An 18,876-nucleotide genomic window follows, 5' to 3' on the forward strand; every position below is an offset into this window, starting at 1 on the left:
GCAAACAATAGTTCTTTACTCCTGTTTGGGTGTGAAGAAGAATGGTGACACGAAACTGAAAACAGTTAAAACATTGGTTACTTCCTGTCAAGCAACCAGGATCCTTTGCAACACGTTTGCTTATGAAATGAAAGCTTGAGAGCATTACTATGTTTTGGACTGTCAGAACAGAACTGTCAGACGCCCCCACACCCCTAAAGGAAGGCAGAAGGACAAACCTAGCATAATTTAAAAAAAAAAAAAAAAAAAAAAAAGGCCCAACAGTCCAGAGCTAAAGACTTTGCTGAGACAACATCTTATCAAAATGCTGTTTTCTTGCTGCAATCCCAACTGTTGACTTCTTTCTCATGGGATCACCTAACAGATGTGACATCTTGTCAAACACATGGAAATGTGAGCAAATTCAAATTGCTGATTTTGCAAAATATGCAAAATGTATCAAATGATTTAGATGGCACTCTCTCGTGGTAAAAGCTTAAATTACAAACGAGGGTAACGAGGGCAATACGAGTCTTTTGTTTATGAGTATTTTCTAGGAGGAGACTGACTGGACAGATGGTTCTGGAGGATCTTAATGAGATAATTATTCATGTCTGATATCACAATGCCAAGAGCAAAAAAGGGGGTGGGGTGCTGGGGAAGCCCCAATCAGAATTCACAATAAGGCTCTGTGCACATCGTACAGTAGCATTGTTGTCTTGTGGTATAGAAGTTATTTAATACAATTGATCAAATTGTGCTATCGTGAGGCAGGTGTGACCACGAAAATGACCAGTGCAGTCATGAATATTTCAGCATCCTCAACGTCTTCTTGTGAAACCACCAAATGTGAAACCACCTCAACCCACAGTGTTTTGTTGTTGTTACTCGTTTGCCACATGCACATAATTTGTCCTATTCTGTCTTTTGACTATCAGCTCCACAGCATACGTTACAACAACCAGTTGGAGTCGCATAAGTGCAATGAAGACACTGGATAGCCGTTCAAGTAATTGTCATGGCAACGATATCAGTTGTCAGTAAATGCTGAGGAGTGGCCATGAGAGCTGAGACGGGAATATACAAAAGATAATTTTAAAGAACTTAAAGCAATAATATCTGAAGCTACGAGTATTATTTTTAGTGCTGTCAAACGGTTATATTTTTAACAAATTAATCGCAACATTTTTCATTATTGAGCACAATTAATCACATATTTCAACACTTTTCTACGGAGCTGGTAACATATTTTCTCGATTAAAATATTGGAATTGATGTCAAATTATCAAATAAAACAATAACTTCAAAGACAGTCGTAATCGCCCTGGTAGCGATGTAATGCTGAACAAGCTCAGCGAGACACGATGGTGCCAAACCAATGAATACAATTTAGAACTGGGTCCTAAAATTAATGGGAAGCCAGTGCAAGGATGCAAGGACAGCAGTAATGTGACCACGTTTTTTTTTCTAGTCAGCGAATTAACGGATAGCCGCGTTTAGGACTATCTATAAACGGCAGAGTATAGTGACAAATCGAGAGCAACAAACAAATGATTACAGTGGTCTCAAAGGTATGGCTATAGCTTTCAAAATATTTGGGGGGGAAATTGGCTAACTTTTGCGAAGAGTCTCAAGTGAAAAAGCTTGTTTTTGACGTAATAGATTATTTTCACAACTGTTGAACAAAATTACCAAATCTAAATTACCAAACAACTTTTCAAATAGTTTTCACATCGAAACCATTTGGAAACTAATACGTGTTTCAACTTTGCGCATTTTTTTTTTACTTTTCCAACAAAGAACCATCTAGCAAATTTTTAAAATAAAACTACATAAAGGCCCATCTTTTTTGTCTTTGTGTCAGTACACAATGTACTGTATTAACAACATTTTTATTATTGTATTTTTGATTTTAATCAGCCTGTACAGCCACATGAAATGATAAAATATTAAAAACATATCAGTATGGTGAAGTGGATGCTGCCCTTTATGCCGCGACGACCATGATCAAGATTTTATCACTCGAGGCAGCCCAGACAATGTGATCCTCACGTGGGCCAAACTGGGCTGTATTGTGCAATAGTGTGCACGTTCACCAGTTGGTTTAAAAGATATCCGTGAAATAAGGAAAAAAAGAGCGTGTTATTGTTTCAGTTGCGTTTGAGAGAAGGGGGGGGGGGGGGGGGGGGGCAAAGCTAATATGCAGGAGTGTTTCGCTATAGGGTACGAGAGCGTCTCGGTTTGTGTTCGAGGTAATCCTGAATTATGTCCACCCTCTTCTTAATGAGGGATGTAGCGCACATGCATCCTCTTGGTTGAGGATTCAGTGGGAAGCAGGCCGGCCGGCAGCTGCTGGTTGAGAGGGAGGGAGGGGGGCGGGAGTGGTGCGGGAGGGGGGGGGGGGGGTGCTAAGCTTGTTCAGATAATAGCAGGCGGTTGAAGGCGTGGTGCGTGTGGCTCGACCGAGGCGCGCTCAGCAGCAGCAGCAGCAGCAACACAACGCGGGTATGAGCATGGATAACGTCTGCGGCTCGACTCCCTTCCACGGAGTGCGCAACCGGCGAGACGGTTGATCGGGAGCGACCGGCATGTGGGCGAAGCTCTACTCTTAAGGATTTATAAACGCAAAGGTAAGAAGATACAGTGTGCATGGAGCTGATACACGCCGTTTCTGTATTGGGGAGAGACAAAAAGTAGACCCCGGCAAGGGACGTGCGGTGGACAGAAAACGTCTTGGCTTTGACGCTCCCACCTGAGACACGCGTGTGTCCCCTAAAGGAAAAGCTAGAAAGGCGTGTATATAACATGTGGTCGGAGATAAGGATCACAGGTGGAAACCACCCATAGACTTTCAGACACTCGCATTGTTCTCTCGGTGGGCCAGAGGTGGGCCAATCCTCACACTCTGATTCTGATGGAGGTGAATAAAGCACTACGAGGATGTTAAAGAAATAATTACTCATCTGAGTGAGTGGTATTCAATGCAGTCGTATTGGCAGTGTGACTTGGCAAATAATAAAAATGGAGGGTGAATCATCACAGTTTGATGTAGGGATTCACTTTTCAGCACTCATAAATTACATACTGACCACCTTGTGTTTTCTGTTTAATTTAGTTTAGAAAGCAAGTAAAATTGTGCCATATATAATATAAAAGCAGCATATATACAATTCCTGTATTAATTTTATGAATTTACATTTTGTGCTGTCCGAAAAAAAACGTGCAAAGTAGACATTGACCCACACATGTTACCTCAGAGGAAAAGGGCGTGTTTAAAGGGCTCATAAGATGGAAATTTTGTTTTTGGTACTTATGTCTCTTGGACGCACAGGTCCAACCTAGTCAAGCTTCCTACTTGTTGCAGTAGATGTAATGCATCATTTATCAACACGTGGGACTTTTGGGGGCATTTATCATAAGCATCCATGAATAACGATACAACTACTCAATAGTAAAACAATCCATTTTTGGGGATGTCACCTTTGGTCACTGGGCAAGGTGTGGAAAGGAGGGTGGCATGGCTTCTTTTGGCTGTGTTTTTACATTGGCAAGCCTCCATTTTATAATCGCACTGCCTTAAATTAAAAAAAAAAAAAAAAAGGCCTTAAGACGAAAACAAAAATAATTGAACTGAAGGCATCACTTTAGTTCTCCTGTGTGGGCAAGATTTAAAATGTTGTGAAAAACCACCACAAATGCGGAATAGATGATCAACATTTTATGCAAGCTCTCCTGATAAGGTCAATAAGAAAAAAAAAAAAAACTTCTGATGAAGTCAGTATCACATTGTTGTCCTAATATGACTTGCAATTGACTGAAGAGACTTCAGAAGAGACCTCTTGTCTTTGGTAATGCCAGAAGTGCCATTCTTCTAGAGGTGGCTCGGGCTGCTTGTCGTCAATGTTGCTTCCAATTTTTTGTGGCAGAATTTTGAGACAACTGCGCTACAGTACCATGCAAAATGCTGTGGTGGACTGCTTATGACCTGGATTTGTGAAAATACAATGTTTCCATTGAGGTAGTAAGAAACATGCCAACACAATATTTTGAATTTAAGAATCTTTTCCAAACTTTTGACTAGTTCAGCACACATGAAATCCAAAATCTAATGTTATGCAGTAGCTAAACATAAATTAACCTATCAAAAATAATTTCTTCGGGCAAAGATGTGGCTGAGATCTGGTTCTATAACTCCATTTCGGTTCTACTTTATTGTTGGAAGAATGACAGATTTTGAGGTTCTTTGAAGCCTTTGGGAGTTTGCGTTCAAATATTTGTACTTAATGTGAAGTGTACAAGAAGTACAAGTTTACCTTGAGGGTGGATATGACATCAGTTTTTATTAGCTCAGTTTGAAATACTCACTTATTTGGTCACAAAATATCATTGGCAGGTAAAAGTCATTTTGTCATTCATTGTGACAGTTTTGCCAATAAAAGCAAGATTGGACCGTTACAGGCAGTACTAGTGAAATACTGCACAGTATTACACTGTTTTCATTAGGACAGATACATGAAAGCTATCGTTGAATGTCCGCTTCTGTCTCGGAGGACGTCCTTTTCTGGGAAGGAAGAAGTTACACGGCATGATGACATCATCGGCTTACATGGGGCTGCTTTGACTCCGCCCCCAATCATTGCATCAAAGAGCCAGAGTTTCCCCACAAAGACATTTTCTAATGATATCAATTCAAGCGTTGCATCGGTTTTCCTGGATACCAGCCGTTTGAAACATGAGGTGATGGCCGATACTAACCCTTTGACTGCTGACAATATGAGCCATGTAGAGATCCCTGATCAGGTAGACAAACAAAAATACCACTTCATCACTAACCATGCCAAGGAGTGTGTCAGACAGTATCTGCTGTCAAAGTTCAGTTACATGAGCCAACAGGGTGTTTTTGCATTTTGTACAGTGGCTATACTTACGTAAAATGCAAGCCTCCATTTTGTTTAGTACTTGCAATCGTTAGGGTCACAGGTGAGTTGGAGTCTACCAAGCTGACTCTGGGCACACCCTGAACTGCTCACCTGTCAACGGCCGACTTATTTCCTCTGCTACTGTAATACAAGCATATTACTTTGGGAGCATGTATCTTCCAATTGGGTGTCTCCAAGAAACAAACACTCTTTTGTGTAACACCAGCCGACATTAATAATTCAAGAAAAGTGGAAACAGAGATGAGACAAGCTGCTGTGTGTTATCTTCCAGACTTTATTGTCAGCCACCACAAATGTCTCACTTACAGGTAACACAAAGGTAAGGTAGCACACATACAAATATGTCAACTACTCAATATTACGGCCCAGAAATGGTCCGTTTTGCATGTCTTGAGAGATGAGAAGACAATGGCTGAGTGCTTTGATACTCGGTCTACATCACTCTTGTTTCTGAACCAGGTAGATCTCGCCTTTATGTTGCAACTGATAGTCTGCAGGGTGATTCTGGGTCCTGCCATTAGATATAAATAGCATGGCTGCAATCGTGCAAAGACCAACTGAGCAGATCTTTTAAAGTGTTACTTGTTCTCTTTTTATAACATGCTCAAACAGGAACTGAGCATATCTTTTAAAGTCTTTTAAAGAACTTTTCACTTTGTTAAATGAGAGAAATGAATGAACAACCAGCAGTAATGTGGCCAGTTAACGAAAATATGTCGATATTTGGTGGTAGGAGTTAAGGAAACTGCCAAATAACCTTGTTTAAATTGTTTAAACTGCAGTATCTCATCTGACTGCAAGACTACTGTTGCTTAGTGGGATACTGCACTTTTGTCGATAAATCTTTGCACTTTTACTCGGTACTGTATGGTTTTTAACACACCTTTAACTGCTTACAAAACAGTGAATAAACTCTTTAGAGCTGTTAATGTTTTAGGATGCTTGGCTTTCTTTAAGAGGTGCTTTAGCACCCCCAAAATGGCGCAGGCTTCATAAATACATGAGATGAACCTCAAACTAATTTGATATACTGAGCAGACAGCTGTTTGACCGCATTGTATTTCATCATATTTCACCTATACTATGAGGCTGTCAATCCTTAATTGAGCAACTGTGGTCAGGAGTCTGGCCCGCCTTGGCCTCGTTAAGTCGGCTGCCGAATTCAAGTGCAGACGCGGCTAAGCCGTCGCAAATGCAGAAGGCTGTAATGCAGAGACTTTGCAGTGCTTTCTCAGGGTTCTGCGAGAAGAGCACATTGAAGGGATGAGACAGGAATGCATTGTCTCCTGTGCTCTCTCTGGAGAGCTTTGCCAGGTATGAGTCGCTCGCTTCTCGCTCACAGAACTGCACAAGAGGTGATCAGCCTCATTCTGCCGGATAAAAAGACTGTCAGATCTAGCCAATGCTTTATTTCAACGATATTTTAGATGTTGGCCACATGAATGTATTATTTGAACGGAGAAATTGATGCACTGACAGCATCGTGCTCTGAAATCATCCCAATGGAGCAAAAGTGCATTCACTTCCAGTCATTTGGATTTGGAGCATCTGCAAGTTAAGTCACAATATGACAAGCTGTGCCGGTTGGAAAGGTTTGCAGAAATGTTCACTTAAAATATATTTGTTTAATCAAAAGCTAAGAATACTGATGAGAAACGCCTAAATGCGAAGTAACTCAAATACCTCTACAAGGTATTAAGATTACAAATCTTTTGGACAATGGTTTCATTGTCATTCGTGACGTGAGTAGTTTTTAAGAAGGATCACTGCATTTACCACTTGGGTATTAGTTCACTATGGCAACTGTGATGTGAAATAGTCGTCTCACTCATATTTGTTTAGTGATTTCAACATATTCTCGTCAGTGGGTGTATATTTCAGCTTTCATTAAAAATGATGCTCACAGGGTGTGAGGTGAAAGACCCTGCCACAATTTCCTCTTTTGTGTCCCTGTAGATGACCGAGGGCAGACTGTGTCAAGTGCAGCTGCTGGATGACAGGAAGCTGGAGCTGCTGGTTCAGGTATGTTATGAATGACGTTGAGATGGTCAATATTTGTACAATAACAGAGAAGCCTCCTTCAGCAATGTGCGGAGAATTCACACCCAACTGTGCAGAAACCCGCTGCGCACCTCACGACTGTTATACCGTGTTTGGGATCTTCCAAAAATAAATCATCAGTGCAGTTTCAAAGCAATGCATTGCTTTAATACAAGATGTAGACCAGGAGTCAGTGAATAAATTGTGGAAGCAGCTTTGTTCTATCGACTTAAGGTGTGAATGAAGTGAGCAGACTTCAGTTTTTGAAGCCAAGACTGAATCTGAAAAATCTTCTTCCACAGCCAAAGCTGCTGTCCTATGAACTCGTCGACCTGGTGTCCTCCCATTTTAACCTCAAAGAGAAGGAATTCTTCGGCCTTGCGTTTTTCACTGACAAGTATGTAAACTGTTGGCCTGAGCTAACTATTTGCAGTGATCTGAATATTTATTGCTGGTGATCCTAATGACCGTGGCACGTTCTCTTGTTCTTGCAGTGGTCAGTGCAAGTGGCTGCAGATGGACCGCAGAGTTCTTGATCATGACTTTTCCAAGAAGCACGGCTCCATTGCCCTTAACTTCCTGGTCAGGTAATAAGAAACCTTCACATGCAGGGCTAAAGCTCTCCAGCAGGGCGCACCCCAGTACGGGGACAAAACATAAACACAGTACAAAGTACAGTCCACATACCGGTAGTCACAGTTTTTAATGTCGTTTCTTGCATAAACGATATACGTTTTTTTTTCTTTTCTCAATTTTACTTGTCCCAAGACAAAATATAACCGTTGCTGTACTAAAATGATTTCTAAAGCTTTCCAAAGTTCTTGAGCGCACCCCAAAAGAGGGAGTTCCCATTGTTGACATATTTTAAAAAATAGTAATTAGCACAAGCCTGCGACCCTTGTGAGGATAAGCAGCACTAGGAAAATGGATTTTCTCTAGCTGTGTCTCAACAAACCCCTTTGAGCCATTTACATGATGAGGAAAAAAAATGAGCTGCATAACTCAGCAGAAATGGCTTAATCAATCTAATTGCTCTGTCCATGAGACTAAATAAGTCTGCACCTTTTTTTTTGTGTTAGAAATTGCTCAACGTTTTCAGTCATCATGGCGCAAGGCCCTCAAACTAATATTAGAACCACCCATCCAAATTCTATAGCCTCTTATTCTCACTAAGGTCGCTGGCTCGCAGGTGCCTATCCCAGCCGTCCACTGGCAGTAGGCGGGGAACACCCTGAACTGAAAGCCGATTACAGGGCACATAGGGATGCATTTCAAACTCATCCCGACTGATAGGCTGTTAGCATAGGTTTGTGACAGCCAACAGATTTATTACACCATGTCCAGCACCCCCTATGCATGAAAGTAAGGATTGAAAGAAAGTCCAAAAATCAAAAACATAGAGTGTCTATTTGTATTTCACAGATTCTATGTGGAAAACATAACACAGCTCAAGGACATCATAACAGTGGAGTTATTCTTCCTGAATGCAAAATACGCTGTCTACAATGTAAGTGCTTAGGTTTTTATTTATTTGGTTCTTGTTGAAAGCAGTAAAAATAAAGACATGCAACTCTGATAGCACCTTTTCCAGGCCGCAGGGCAGTGTTTACTCGACTAGGGGAAATGTGCGTAAGAAAGTAGAAAAACATTATTCTGTGACCCGACTGATAATGACGTAGGTAATAGAATGTTAAAGTTCGGAACGACTTGTGCAATGCGTTCATGTAAATGCCTTCATTTTCTCACAGGAAATTATAGAGGTTGAGAGTGAGAATGTCTTCAAGTTGGCAGCGAATGCACTGCAGGTTTTTGACTTTATTACACTTCTCAAGCAAAGTCTTGATTCTTAATCATTCAAAGTGAAGCCAAAGCCTAAAATGATGTTCTTGTCTTAAATTTACCAGGAATCTAAAGGAGACTACACAAGGTAAGAGCATGATATTATCAAGTATTTACCGGCAGCAGGCTGTGTTAACGGTGAACCTTCGGTGAAAACACTCAATAGGTGACTTGTTTCTCAAGAATGAGAACAACAACAATCAATAGCAATGTAATGTAAAGTCCAGTGAGAAGCTCACACTCATCTCCTAATGAATCTCAACACTCATGGTGCTGTAGAGCCAAGCGGCGACTTGACATGCTCGCTGATCCCAGCAAACTCATTCGTCCACAAAATAAGTATCTAAAATTAAGCAGTAGCATAATATAATACAAAAGTGCTATCAAAAATATTGGCTTTATGAAGGTGAAAAAAAAATGAGAGACTAGATGAAATACAGTATATTAATAAAGAAATCATGCTTAAACACCTAAAAGGTTGATCAAAAACACATCTATTTTTAGAGTCTCTTTGGTCTATATCCTGAAAGCATGTTGGATAATACAATTCAATACTAAACGTCTTCCTGCTTAATACCTTACATTCTGAAGAAAACAGTGGTTTGCTATTGATAGCAAGCAGTGAGAAGGAAAATTTGTTATCATTCACGTCCCACCTATTTTCTTCCCTAGCGATGAAGCCACACGAGCTGACTTAAAGAAACTGCCCACGCTTCCCACTAAAGTCCTCAAGGAGCACCCATCGCTTGCATACTGGTATGCTCAGAGGCCAGTCCGATTTGTGATTAGCGGCACGATTTTCAAAGATTCAAATCTCATCTTGAATACATTTGCTTTCATCTTGAATACATTTGCTGTCTTTTTACCAACGCAGTGAGGATCGAGTCATCGAATATTATAAACAGCTAAGAGGAGTCTCCAGAGGGCAGGCCGTTGTACAGTAAGTGTTGAAGTTAAAATAAAACATTGATTCCTGGAAGCCCTTTCGACATTAATTAATATCGGAATGGTTTCAGGTCATTCATCTCTCTCCCACACCGAAGCTTCCTTTTTACTTTCTCCTGCCAGAATTTCTTTTCCCATCAGCACGGTAGAAATCAATCAATATGTGCAGTCCAGTGACTCACACAGAGGCGCCAGATCAAATGCGCTAGAATTCCTCCAACCTTTAAACACGGCTCATGTGGATGTTATAGATCAACCTCTGCTTTTAATAACACTTTTCACCGTAGGTATTTGACGCTTGTAGAATCCTTGCCCACATATGGCGTCCACTATTATGAAGTGAAGGTAGGCTCTCAGCTCAGTCGTGACAGTGTTTGCACCGGGAACCGAACAGATGTTCACCATTTTTTTTTTCCTCCTCTTCACAGGATAAACAAGGGATGCCGTGGTGGCTTGGCATCAGCTATAAAGGCATCGGCCAGTATGATCTACAAGATAAGCTGAAACCTCGAAAGGTAAATATCATTCTACTGTTGCGGCTTTAAATTGTCTCGTCCGCAGACGTGACATCACAGGGCACTCTCCCCGGGCTGATTGGAATTAACTCAAGGGCAAGACCGTTTTAAAAGTCAGTCGAGCGTTTCTTTAGTGGAACTCATCCTCGAGTCAGTCAAGTGACACAGACACCCATGTCGGTGATGACAGATATTTGCAGCGGTGGCCAATTAGAAGCAGAAATATTATTTTAGACGTGTCACACGAAGACAATACATTGTGGTGGATTGTGCGTGGCGATGCCGTTTTAATTTGGCAGCTGCGTTGTGCAAGTGTCTGCTAGCTGTCTGGCGGGAAGGGAGGGGAAGGAGCTGCTGATGTCAGCAGAAAAAGAGGGATGGCTTTGGGCGTTGACATGCATGAGAATACCTGAGGAGGCAAGTCGGGAGCTGACGTGACACGGACACGGTACAAGTTTGTGTTAACGGTGAAGCCATAAAGGATTTCATAACTATAAAAAAGGATTTGAAATTGAAGAACCGGTGTAGTGGTAAGACGTTGATGTTGATGTTTTTTTTGTGCGCGCCGCATGGCACTTGTTAAATGCAGCTCTGTTTAAATAACTTGACAAACATACGTCACCAGCTCCTCATGCTGTCACAAGTACTGTGTGTGTAACATACTCACGTCTCATTCACCTCTGGACTAGACATGCAGTTAGTCACAAACGTCTTGAAATCAGTCTGGTATCACGGAGCATCTGGCTCACGTAGTGATTATTAGGGATGTGTAATGTGGGAGTCTCATCCCTTCTGACCCCGAGAATGTTTGTGGTCCTCTTACACAAGACTTGAATCTCACTTCATTGGTCACAGTATGAGTGATGTTTGTTTTTCTGTGCTATTTCTCTCTTGTGGCTGCCAGCTTTATCAGTGGAAACAACTGGAAAATTTGTACTTCCGGGAGAAAAAATTTGCAGTTGAAGTTAACGATCCACACAGGTGAGCGCTTGAAAGATTTTGAATGTATTCAAGTAGGCTTTTTTTTGGATCACTGATGTATCAGTTGTATTTGTAATATCCAAAAGACTATCTGAAATCTGAAATGAGCCCCGCGGTTCACCACCGATGTCTTGTTGCTTCAGGAGAGCAGTAACCAAGCGCACCTTTGGGCAAACTGGCCTCCTCATCCACACTTGGTACGCGAGCCACTCTCTGATCAAAACTATTTGGGTCATGGCTATTAGCCAACACCAATTCTACTTGGACAGAAAGCAGAGCAAAGTGCGTGTCAGAGTTACCTTGCCCTTCGCAAAATTTCCATATCAAATGAAATCATCCAAATAACCTCTGGTACTCATGTTTCATTAGGCCAAACCCGGAGCCTCAAGAAGCTTGGAGGAAATCGCTACGGATCTCACCGAGCACGCAGGGGCAAAGATAAACAAACTTGGAGAGTCGGTACTGAAAAATAACTTGATTACAGCCAGCAATGGGAGCCTGGTTTCCACAGGTTGGTTCAAACCTATGGCAAACTTCTTGAATGCAACATTTTATGGTTCACTATAGTAAATGATGAACTGCAGTTTTGTGTCAATCCACAGACCGAATAACTATGCAACTCTTCAAATTCGGTTTCATGTTTTGCGTTTCCAGGTTCTGCGGACTCTGAAATGAGCGAAGAGCAGAAGAAAGAGAAACTCTTTGAGCTGAGAAAGAAAGAGCAGGAGATTCACGATATATTGGCAAAAAAAACAAAGGAACTCAAGAAGATTTGTCTGCGAGAAGCGGTGAGATATTAACTTCACTTGTTCTTGTTTGTCTGACTGCCAACTTTTGCCGACTCGAATAAATGCAGGATTATGCTTATTATTATGTTACAGGAATGTTGTTTTATTCATCTTATTGTGGTTCCATTTAAGAGAGAGCTTTAGATGACTTAGGTATCATTGAAACTTTGCTTTATAATGTTGTAGCAAAATCCATCTCACTTTTTGTCATGGTAACGTGTCACATTTTAAACAAGAGCCCCCCCCCCCCAAACGTTCATTTCATTAAACTGCGGTGTGATGGATTGTTGCTGCTAGAGTATCCATTTGAAGTGCTTGTTCTTAGGAACTTACTGGCAAGCTGCCAAAGGAGTACCCCTTGTCGGCCGATGAACGACCACCACAGGTCAGACGGCGAGTTGGCACTGCTTTCAAGTTGGATGACCTTTTCCCTTACAACGAGGTCTGTGTTTCATATGTACACCTTATTCATTCACATCATTTTTCCGGGCCTCCATTATTTGCTTTTTAATCATTAATTAATTGAAATTTCTTGACATACTTTAGATTTCAATTACAATTACAATCACTCCTATTGGTGTGTAAGTCTAAGCTGTTGGTAAATACCAAGCGTTACCCTCCGGTACCTGTGTCAGCATGCATGAAGATATGAAAGCAGTGTCTGCAATAAGTTACGTACTAATAATACCAGGACTGCTTCTGATTAAAGTACAGCTGCAACAATTAATCAATTATTACATGAATCGATCATCATTTTTGGATCTAGATGAATATTTTGGGACCTTAATTACAAAAAAAACCTTACAAAGCTCTGGAGTCTGTAGTCCTTCATGTGAGCAGAATTACAGTATTGTTTTGACTCAAGTTGAACATTTGCAAACATTTGTTTTTACGGACATGTAACAGTCCAAACCAGTACTGAAGTTTTTGTTATGTTTTGCTTTGTCTTCTGCATGATCAATTTTAAATAACGTTCCGTTTTTTTCTTTTTTTAATAAACGTATGTACTGTAAATTAAAACTCACTTGGAGAAAATAATTTGAATTCATTCGTTATTAAAAATTAGCATTACACAGTGACTAGCTCACACTTACATACGGTATGTGCCAAAATTGTTAACATACCTACCTTTTCATTCAATATGTTTTCTTTTTTCATGACTATTTCTATTGTAGATTCTCACTGAAGGCATCAAAACTAAGAATGGACACGCGGTGTTATGTACTGTACTTAACCAAAAAGGTGTAATAACTGAAAACATGTCCTATATTCTAGTTTCTATTTTCGAGTCCACCATTCGCTCTGATTTCTTCTTTGTTTCCTCTTGGCATTGCGTGGATGAGGTTCAAGGGGTAGTCAACTGGAATGATTTCCACTTCGCCGGCATACCTTATCAACGTTATTGGAATTTCATGCTTTATCAATGGGGTTGGCGGATTGTCAGGTTAATACACAGCTGACAGTCCCATTGGACAACTGATAGAATTCATATTATGGCGAGAACCAATCAGCTAACGAGAAAAACTATAAACTTATTTTAAGAAATTGAATGAGAAAGTGTGTCCAAACCTTTGCCTGTTGTAAATAAACAAAACTCCAAAAGAGGGCCCAGAAAAGCGCGCCAGAATATGTCCACATATTCAGAACCTTGACAATGAAAGGCAGGATGTTTTTGGACTTTTTACATGTTTTCCTGGTTGCATGCAGGATCCTTTCCTTAGAAATCTGGAGAGCAGATTTGCCCTCCAGCAGAAGATAGTGGAAGCAGCAAAAAAGCTGGCGAATGAGCCAGAACTGTGTAAGACTGTCAAAAAGAAGAGGAGGAGAAACTGTTTGGATGCTATGCACAAGCTTCAGCAGATTGAGAACGAGATGAACCATTACCGAATCAAGAAGGGGAAAAGACCCACCCAGAGAGCCTCAGTCATCATTGCGGGTGAGCAAGTGCAAATGCGGAAGTGTCACGGCATTCGTGATTCTGCTGTATTGACAAAACGCATTCTGTTGGTCCAGATGAACTCATGCGATCAGACTGTAGCTCCTTGTCGAGCCTCCCGTTGGAGGATGGTGAGCTTGGCTACATCTCTGCGAAGTATCCTGTAGTAAAGTCATGTTCAGATCATGATTCCGCGCTGTCCTATTTTTGTTTTCAGATGACTCGGATAGCGCAGGTCAGCGGCCACGGTCGCAATCTGTGCAAGACTCCCCTCAGTTCAGTCCATTACGCTCACTGGGGGCAGAATACGACGTGGAGAAGCAAACATCCCCAAGAGAAAATAACCATAGCAAAAGGTGAGGTTTAGTTGAACCTGCTGAGCTGCTTTTGGGGCACATTTCTTGCTTTTGTCTCATTTGGGGCATTTTCTGTTGCACACATTTCATTCCTGCCTTTCATTTTAATCATCACCCTCATTGTCACAACCCTTTAGATTAGCTTTTGAAGGCCAAGAGGCTTCCCTCTACTACCGCAATCCAAGAGAGGCCTCCTCTCTGCACAGTAGCCCTCATAAAACCCTCCCCAGACCTCCCAGAGACCCCTGCAGCATGCCCCCCACACCGGTCATGACCCGCAATGCCTACAGCAGCAGCCAGCTCAGGTTTGGTCATGGCTCCCCACTACTGTTATCCCTCACTTTATCCGCTATCTTCAGTTCTCATTCAAAGCATCGGCGAATCTTGCGCTAGAACAACGGTGAGTAGTTAGGTTGATGCAGCAAGTTCTGTTCTCTTTCCAGGTGCGAAAGCTCGCCTCATGGTTTCAGGGCTCGCAGCGGAAGTTTGGAGTCACAGCCCCAGCTGAGAAAAGACACAGAGCCAGAGAAGCCAGTTTTCACCTTGTCACCAGCTCACCGCAGCAACAGCACAGAGGTGCTGGAGGATTGCTCCTCCTACACCAGTCAGTCCAGTCTGGATTTCTGCGGACCTGCCACCTCCAACTACAGTACAATAAATTCCCGAACCTCCACCATGCATCGTCTTCACCGCAACGTGGAAGTTTATGGGAACACGGGGAGCATGCCCAACCTGGTGCAGCACCATTCCGGTTGTAGTTACGCCTGCGAGACCTCAGCACACTACCCGTCCAGTGCCTACTACGTCTCCGGCTGCCTGTGTCCAGACATGGAGCCTTACGCTAACGGTGCCTACGTTTATGAGAATGACGTAGAGGGTCACTACAACGTCAACCCCTCGTATCAAATGAACGGCTATCACGGACATGACAGTTTCAGGCATTACGGCTCTGACCGGAGTGACGGCCTCTCCCAAAATCCCTACGCGACGGTCAGGCCGCCGCGAAACAGGGAGGGACCCAGAAATGAACTTTTGGCCAAAAACATGCAGAAAGCTATGGTAGCAGAACACCTGAGAGGGTGGTACCATCGGAACCGTGGCCCTCGGGAAGGAGATCGAGCCGGATACGACTTTGATTGTGGCTCTCAACTCAGCCTGGGCTACCAGACCATGCCGGCGGCCTTCAGCCATTCCAGCAGAACAACGTCTTTCTCTTCTGGTGAGATGATGTCCGCATGCGGTGTTAGTGAAGACTAAAGTCAGGCATTTTTTCAGTGGCTTGTTTATGTACGGAACCACCTGTCATTAAATCGTCGTCGTAATTTTTATGTCATGTCCAGGAATGGCTTTCATCAAGCTTGTGATGGAAATCCACAGTATTATTACGTTTGGTCATTTATTTTGGGGACGAAAATGCGACATTGCATTTCATTTGATTGAAGGCTTTGGGGTCCTACTTTTGTGCCCAGCGCAAGTTGAGTACAAAGAACGGTCTAACCGTGCACATGGGTGGACTTAGGTTTCTTTTGGTATTGTCGTAGGTAGGTGCATTTAGCAAAAGGTGATTGCGCCATTGTGGGAGTGAACACAGCTGACTTGCTTAGCTGCCAGTGGAAGTAGCTTCTCTTATTCCCCGTAAAATCAATGCAGTATAGGTGCATAGTCCTGAACATTGCAGAAGCAGGAACACGCTTGCTTGACTTCATTACTGCAAATAGACTGCGATTCATAAATGATGTGATCGCAGATCACCGCTGTGAAATGAGCACCTGTAGATCACCTTCTGACATGATCTTTTCATACCCGTGTATAGAACCTCCCCGTTCCTGTGCCGCCAAGGAGGTTTATTTGAAATAACGAACATTATAACAATCACACTTTCATGAATTGGTCTACAATTGATCAGAGTTCAGAGAGAGTTCATAGTCATTAGTTTAATGCCCATCACCACACGTGTATCGACGAAGCTCAGGGTCTCTCTGCCTGCACCACGGTAGCATCAAAATCCTGTTACGCCACCTGCACCAAAACCTAGACTTACTGTACTTTCATCTAGTATAAGGTACAGTCCACTGTCAGCGCACCAAATTTTCAGGTGTGTAAAAGAAAATGCTTATCAGGGTGCAGAGTCATCAGTCAAATTCCCAAAAACAGTATGGTAAACTAGACTTGCACTTGCATGAAGTTTTTACGTCCAAGCACACATGCACTTTCAATGAAAATAAATTTTTACTTAAAAAAAACTGTATTTGGAAATCTTTTGTTAAATGTTGCTTAGTATTGTTTCTAGCAGTGTTTCATCCAGTGTGGTCATTTAAACATTCTGTGCAAAGCAAGGAAATAAAGTTGCATGACTTGGTTTTCCCCCATTGCAGTGTCCTCGGTGGAGAGTGCAGGGAATTGGCGCAACCAGCTGGCAGTCGGCTTGATTGACTACAACTCACCCAACACGCCGCAATATTCTCAACATGCAGTTCCTTCGTCGCCATACAATCGCAGCCCCACACACAACAGGTGAGATTATTCTTTTTCAAGTTTTGATACTTGAGGGGGTAAAGTTACCCCGGGAAAGAAAAAAAAAAAAACCTAGAAAGGCTGTGCATGCTCAAAGAGAGCTTAAAATTCTTACTGCATTTTTTTAATATTTGGTTTTCTACTGTTGGTTTTAAGAATCCAAAGCTCCATTCAGACCTCTAAACCTTCATTCCTGGACTCTCACTGTCAGTTCCAAACACACAATAAATACCTTCTCGTTCAAGTGTAATTTTTTTGTGCATTTTTGAATGTTGATCTTGTCAACCTCTTTCAGGAAAAAGTGATTCATTGAGAATTGCTATCCACTACAATGAAATATCTGCTGCTTCTTACTTACTATTGTGCGCAGATGTTCTCCAGAAAACAAAGTATCGGGCTCTGACACAAAGCCTAATAAATGTCAGTCAGTTGGGGTAGTTGGCGCTGAGGCCGTTAGAATGGATGAAACATCAGACAACCGCACTAGCACTTAAGGGTGAGACCAAACAGGTGGCTGTATGTCGTGTTGACACACATGTCCGTTTCACCATCGTCATCTAGTGAGCTCATGCATTGAAACATTCTACCCCTTCCCCTCAGTTTATGGCAGTGTTTTTGTATTTTGCAAAACATTCATATCCATACATCTATTCTGTGGAGAGGAGTGCATGATGTTGTAATTGCAAGATTATTTGTGATGACTTACACACCAATGGTTGCTAGGCCCTATTCAGAGCTGCCCCCAACGGGGGGAAAAAAAAAAAAAATCATGCTTAACAGACACGCCCAGTGGCTGCCTGAATAAACCGGAGGCTGTAGAGGCAGGCACCTGTCTAGCAATCGGACAAAAAAAAAAAAAAAAAAAAAACGAAAAAAACAAAGACAATCTGCCAAAAGAGTGATAAAAGTGGGCAATTTCAATAATACGGGTTCATTGCAATAATGAATTTATACCTTACAACAATAGTTTAGATACGAGAAAGAAAAAAACAGCCTTGATTACTTGATCTGGATCATTACTCTCCAGCTACCTCCAACAAACCCTGACAAGTATTCAGCGCAAATAAAAAGATGCCAACCTTCATGTTGTATCAGGTTCACAATAATACTACTTCTTGTGAAAGCGATTTTTTTTTGGGTCACCACAGAGTTTCTTTGCATTCAGTTGTAACATGACCATTTGATTCTGTTACAAGCACTCCCATTTTTTCCCATATTTTCAGTTTTTGGAACTTCTTTATTTTCATTCATTTGAAAATATGTCATGATAAGTATCCAATAACTGAATACAGTATGTGAATATTAGTTTGATTCAGTGTCTTCTTTCAGATCTTACCTGGGCAGCAGCTACACAAGCATCCGCTGATGATGACCAAACCAGATTTTTCAACTAAGAAAAAGTCATGGCAAGCAGTGCATGAAGATGATGATGAAGTTTAAACACAGGCTTTCACTTGTTTGACAAACCTCTGAACACAGGGTGCCTTTGATTGGGTGGATTGTACAAAGGCAAGATCTCAGTTTTTCAAAAGGTTGCACAGTGCCACTGACTCTTACTCGAAATATATCGCCAACAATTAGTTTGCATTGAATCTAACATAAACATGAAGTAGTGGCTGTCTTGGTCTGAACAAAAGGTTAACAAAAAAACAAAACAAAACAAAAAACGGCCTTACTGTTGACTGGAGGATCCAGATTGTGAACGTGATAATGTGATCGCTTTGGCCAGACCATGTTTTGGAGTATCCTTTCCTTCCACTCTTGAAACCTGAAATCTGAATGTATGATGTCAGTTATGTTAACACTATGTCATTTGTCCTTTGGTGCCGTGTTGTGATTTAACGTGCATGTAGAGGAAATCCGTTTTGATAATGACTTTGATAAGAACTCGAGCACTGCCATTAAAAAAACACAATGTTTTCGCAAACATTCGTACAGTCTGTGTGTAGTTCTATCTTGTGCGGTGTCATGATGAAACACTTTCCACTCCGAAGAAGGATTAATAAATACTTGCGTGACTCATCAATGGCTGCTATCACTTTT

At 41.7% G+C, this 18,876-nt stretch overlaps 1 protein-coding gene across 3 annotated transcripts; it reads left to right on the forward strand.

Moving 5' to 3' along the window:
- The first annotated feature begins 2,417 nt into the window (after nt 1–2,417).
- Nucleotides 2,418–18,859, forward strand: frmd4bb (FERM domain containing 4Bb). Of its 3 annotated transcripts, XM_088404902.1 has the most exons (24): nt 2,418–2,609; nt 6,876–6,941; nt 7,262–7,356; nt 7,454–7,546; nt 8,382–8,466; nt 8,708–8,764; nt 8,864–8,886; nt 9,471–9,554; nt 9,673–9,738; nt 10,031–10,088; nt 10,172–10,258; nt 11,163–11,239; nt 11,383–11,521; nt 11,609–11,750; nt 11,894–12,027; nt 12,353–12,469; nt 13,735–13,963; nt 14,041–14,094; nt 14,181–14,319; nt 14,457–14,624; nt 14,763–15,538; nt 16,695–16,833; nt 17,204–17,329; nt 18,163–18,859. In XM_088404902.1, exons 2-23 carry the CDS (start codon nt 6,876–6,878, stop codon nt 17,325–17,327), a joined length of 2,952 nt encoding a protein of 983 aa, XP_088261028.1. In that variant the 5' UTR covers nt 2,418–2,609; the 3' UTR covers nt 17,328–17,329; nt 18,163–18,859. The 3 variants fall into 3 exon arrangements, with proteins under 3 accessions (XP_088261028.1, XP_088261036.1, XP_088261045.1); XM_088404910.1 differs by lacking the exon at nt 17,204–17,329; XM_088404919.1 differs by lacking the exon at nt 14,457–14,624.
- The last annotated feature ends 17 nt before the right edge of the window (nt 18,860–18,876 follow it).

Source organism: Hippichthys cyanospilos, chromosome 2 (genome assembly GCF_059441005.1).
Source record: "Hippichthys cyanospilos isolate Australia breed blue-spotted pipefish chromosome 2, RoL_Hcya_1.0, whole genome shotgun sequence".
NCBI lineage: Eukaryota > Metazoa > Chordata > Actinopteri > Syngnathiformes > Syngnathidae > Hippichthys > Hippichthys cyanospilos.

Coding starts and splice junctions, on each gene's coding strand:
- frmd4bb (XM_088404902.1), top strand. CDS start 6,876: ATGACCGAGGGCAGACTGTGTCAAGTGCAGCTGCTGGATGACAGGAAG. Junction 7,547..8,381: donor GCCCTTAACTTCCTGGTCAG/GTAATAAGAAAC, acceptor TGTATTTCACAG/ATTCTATGTGGAAAACATAA. Junction 12,470..13,734: donor ACCTTTTCCCTTACAACGAG/GTCTGTGTTTCA, acceptor GGTTGCATGCAG/GATCCTTTCCTTAGAAATCT.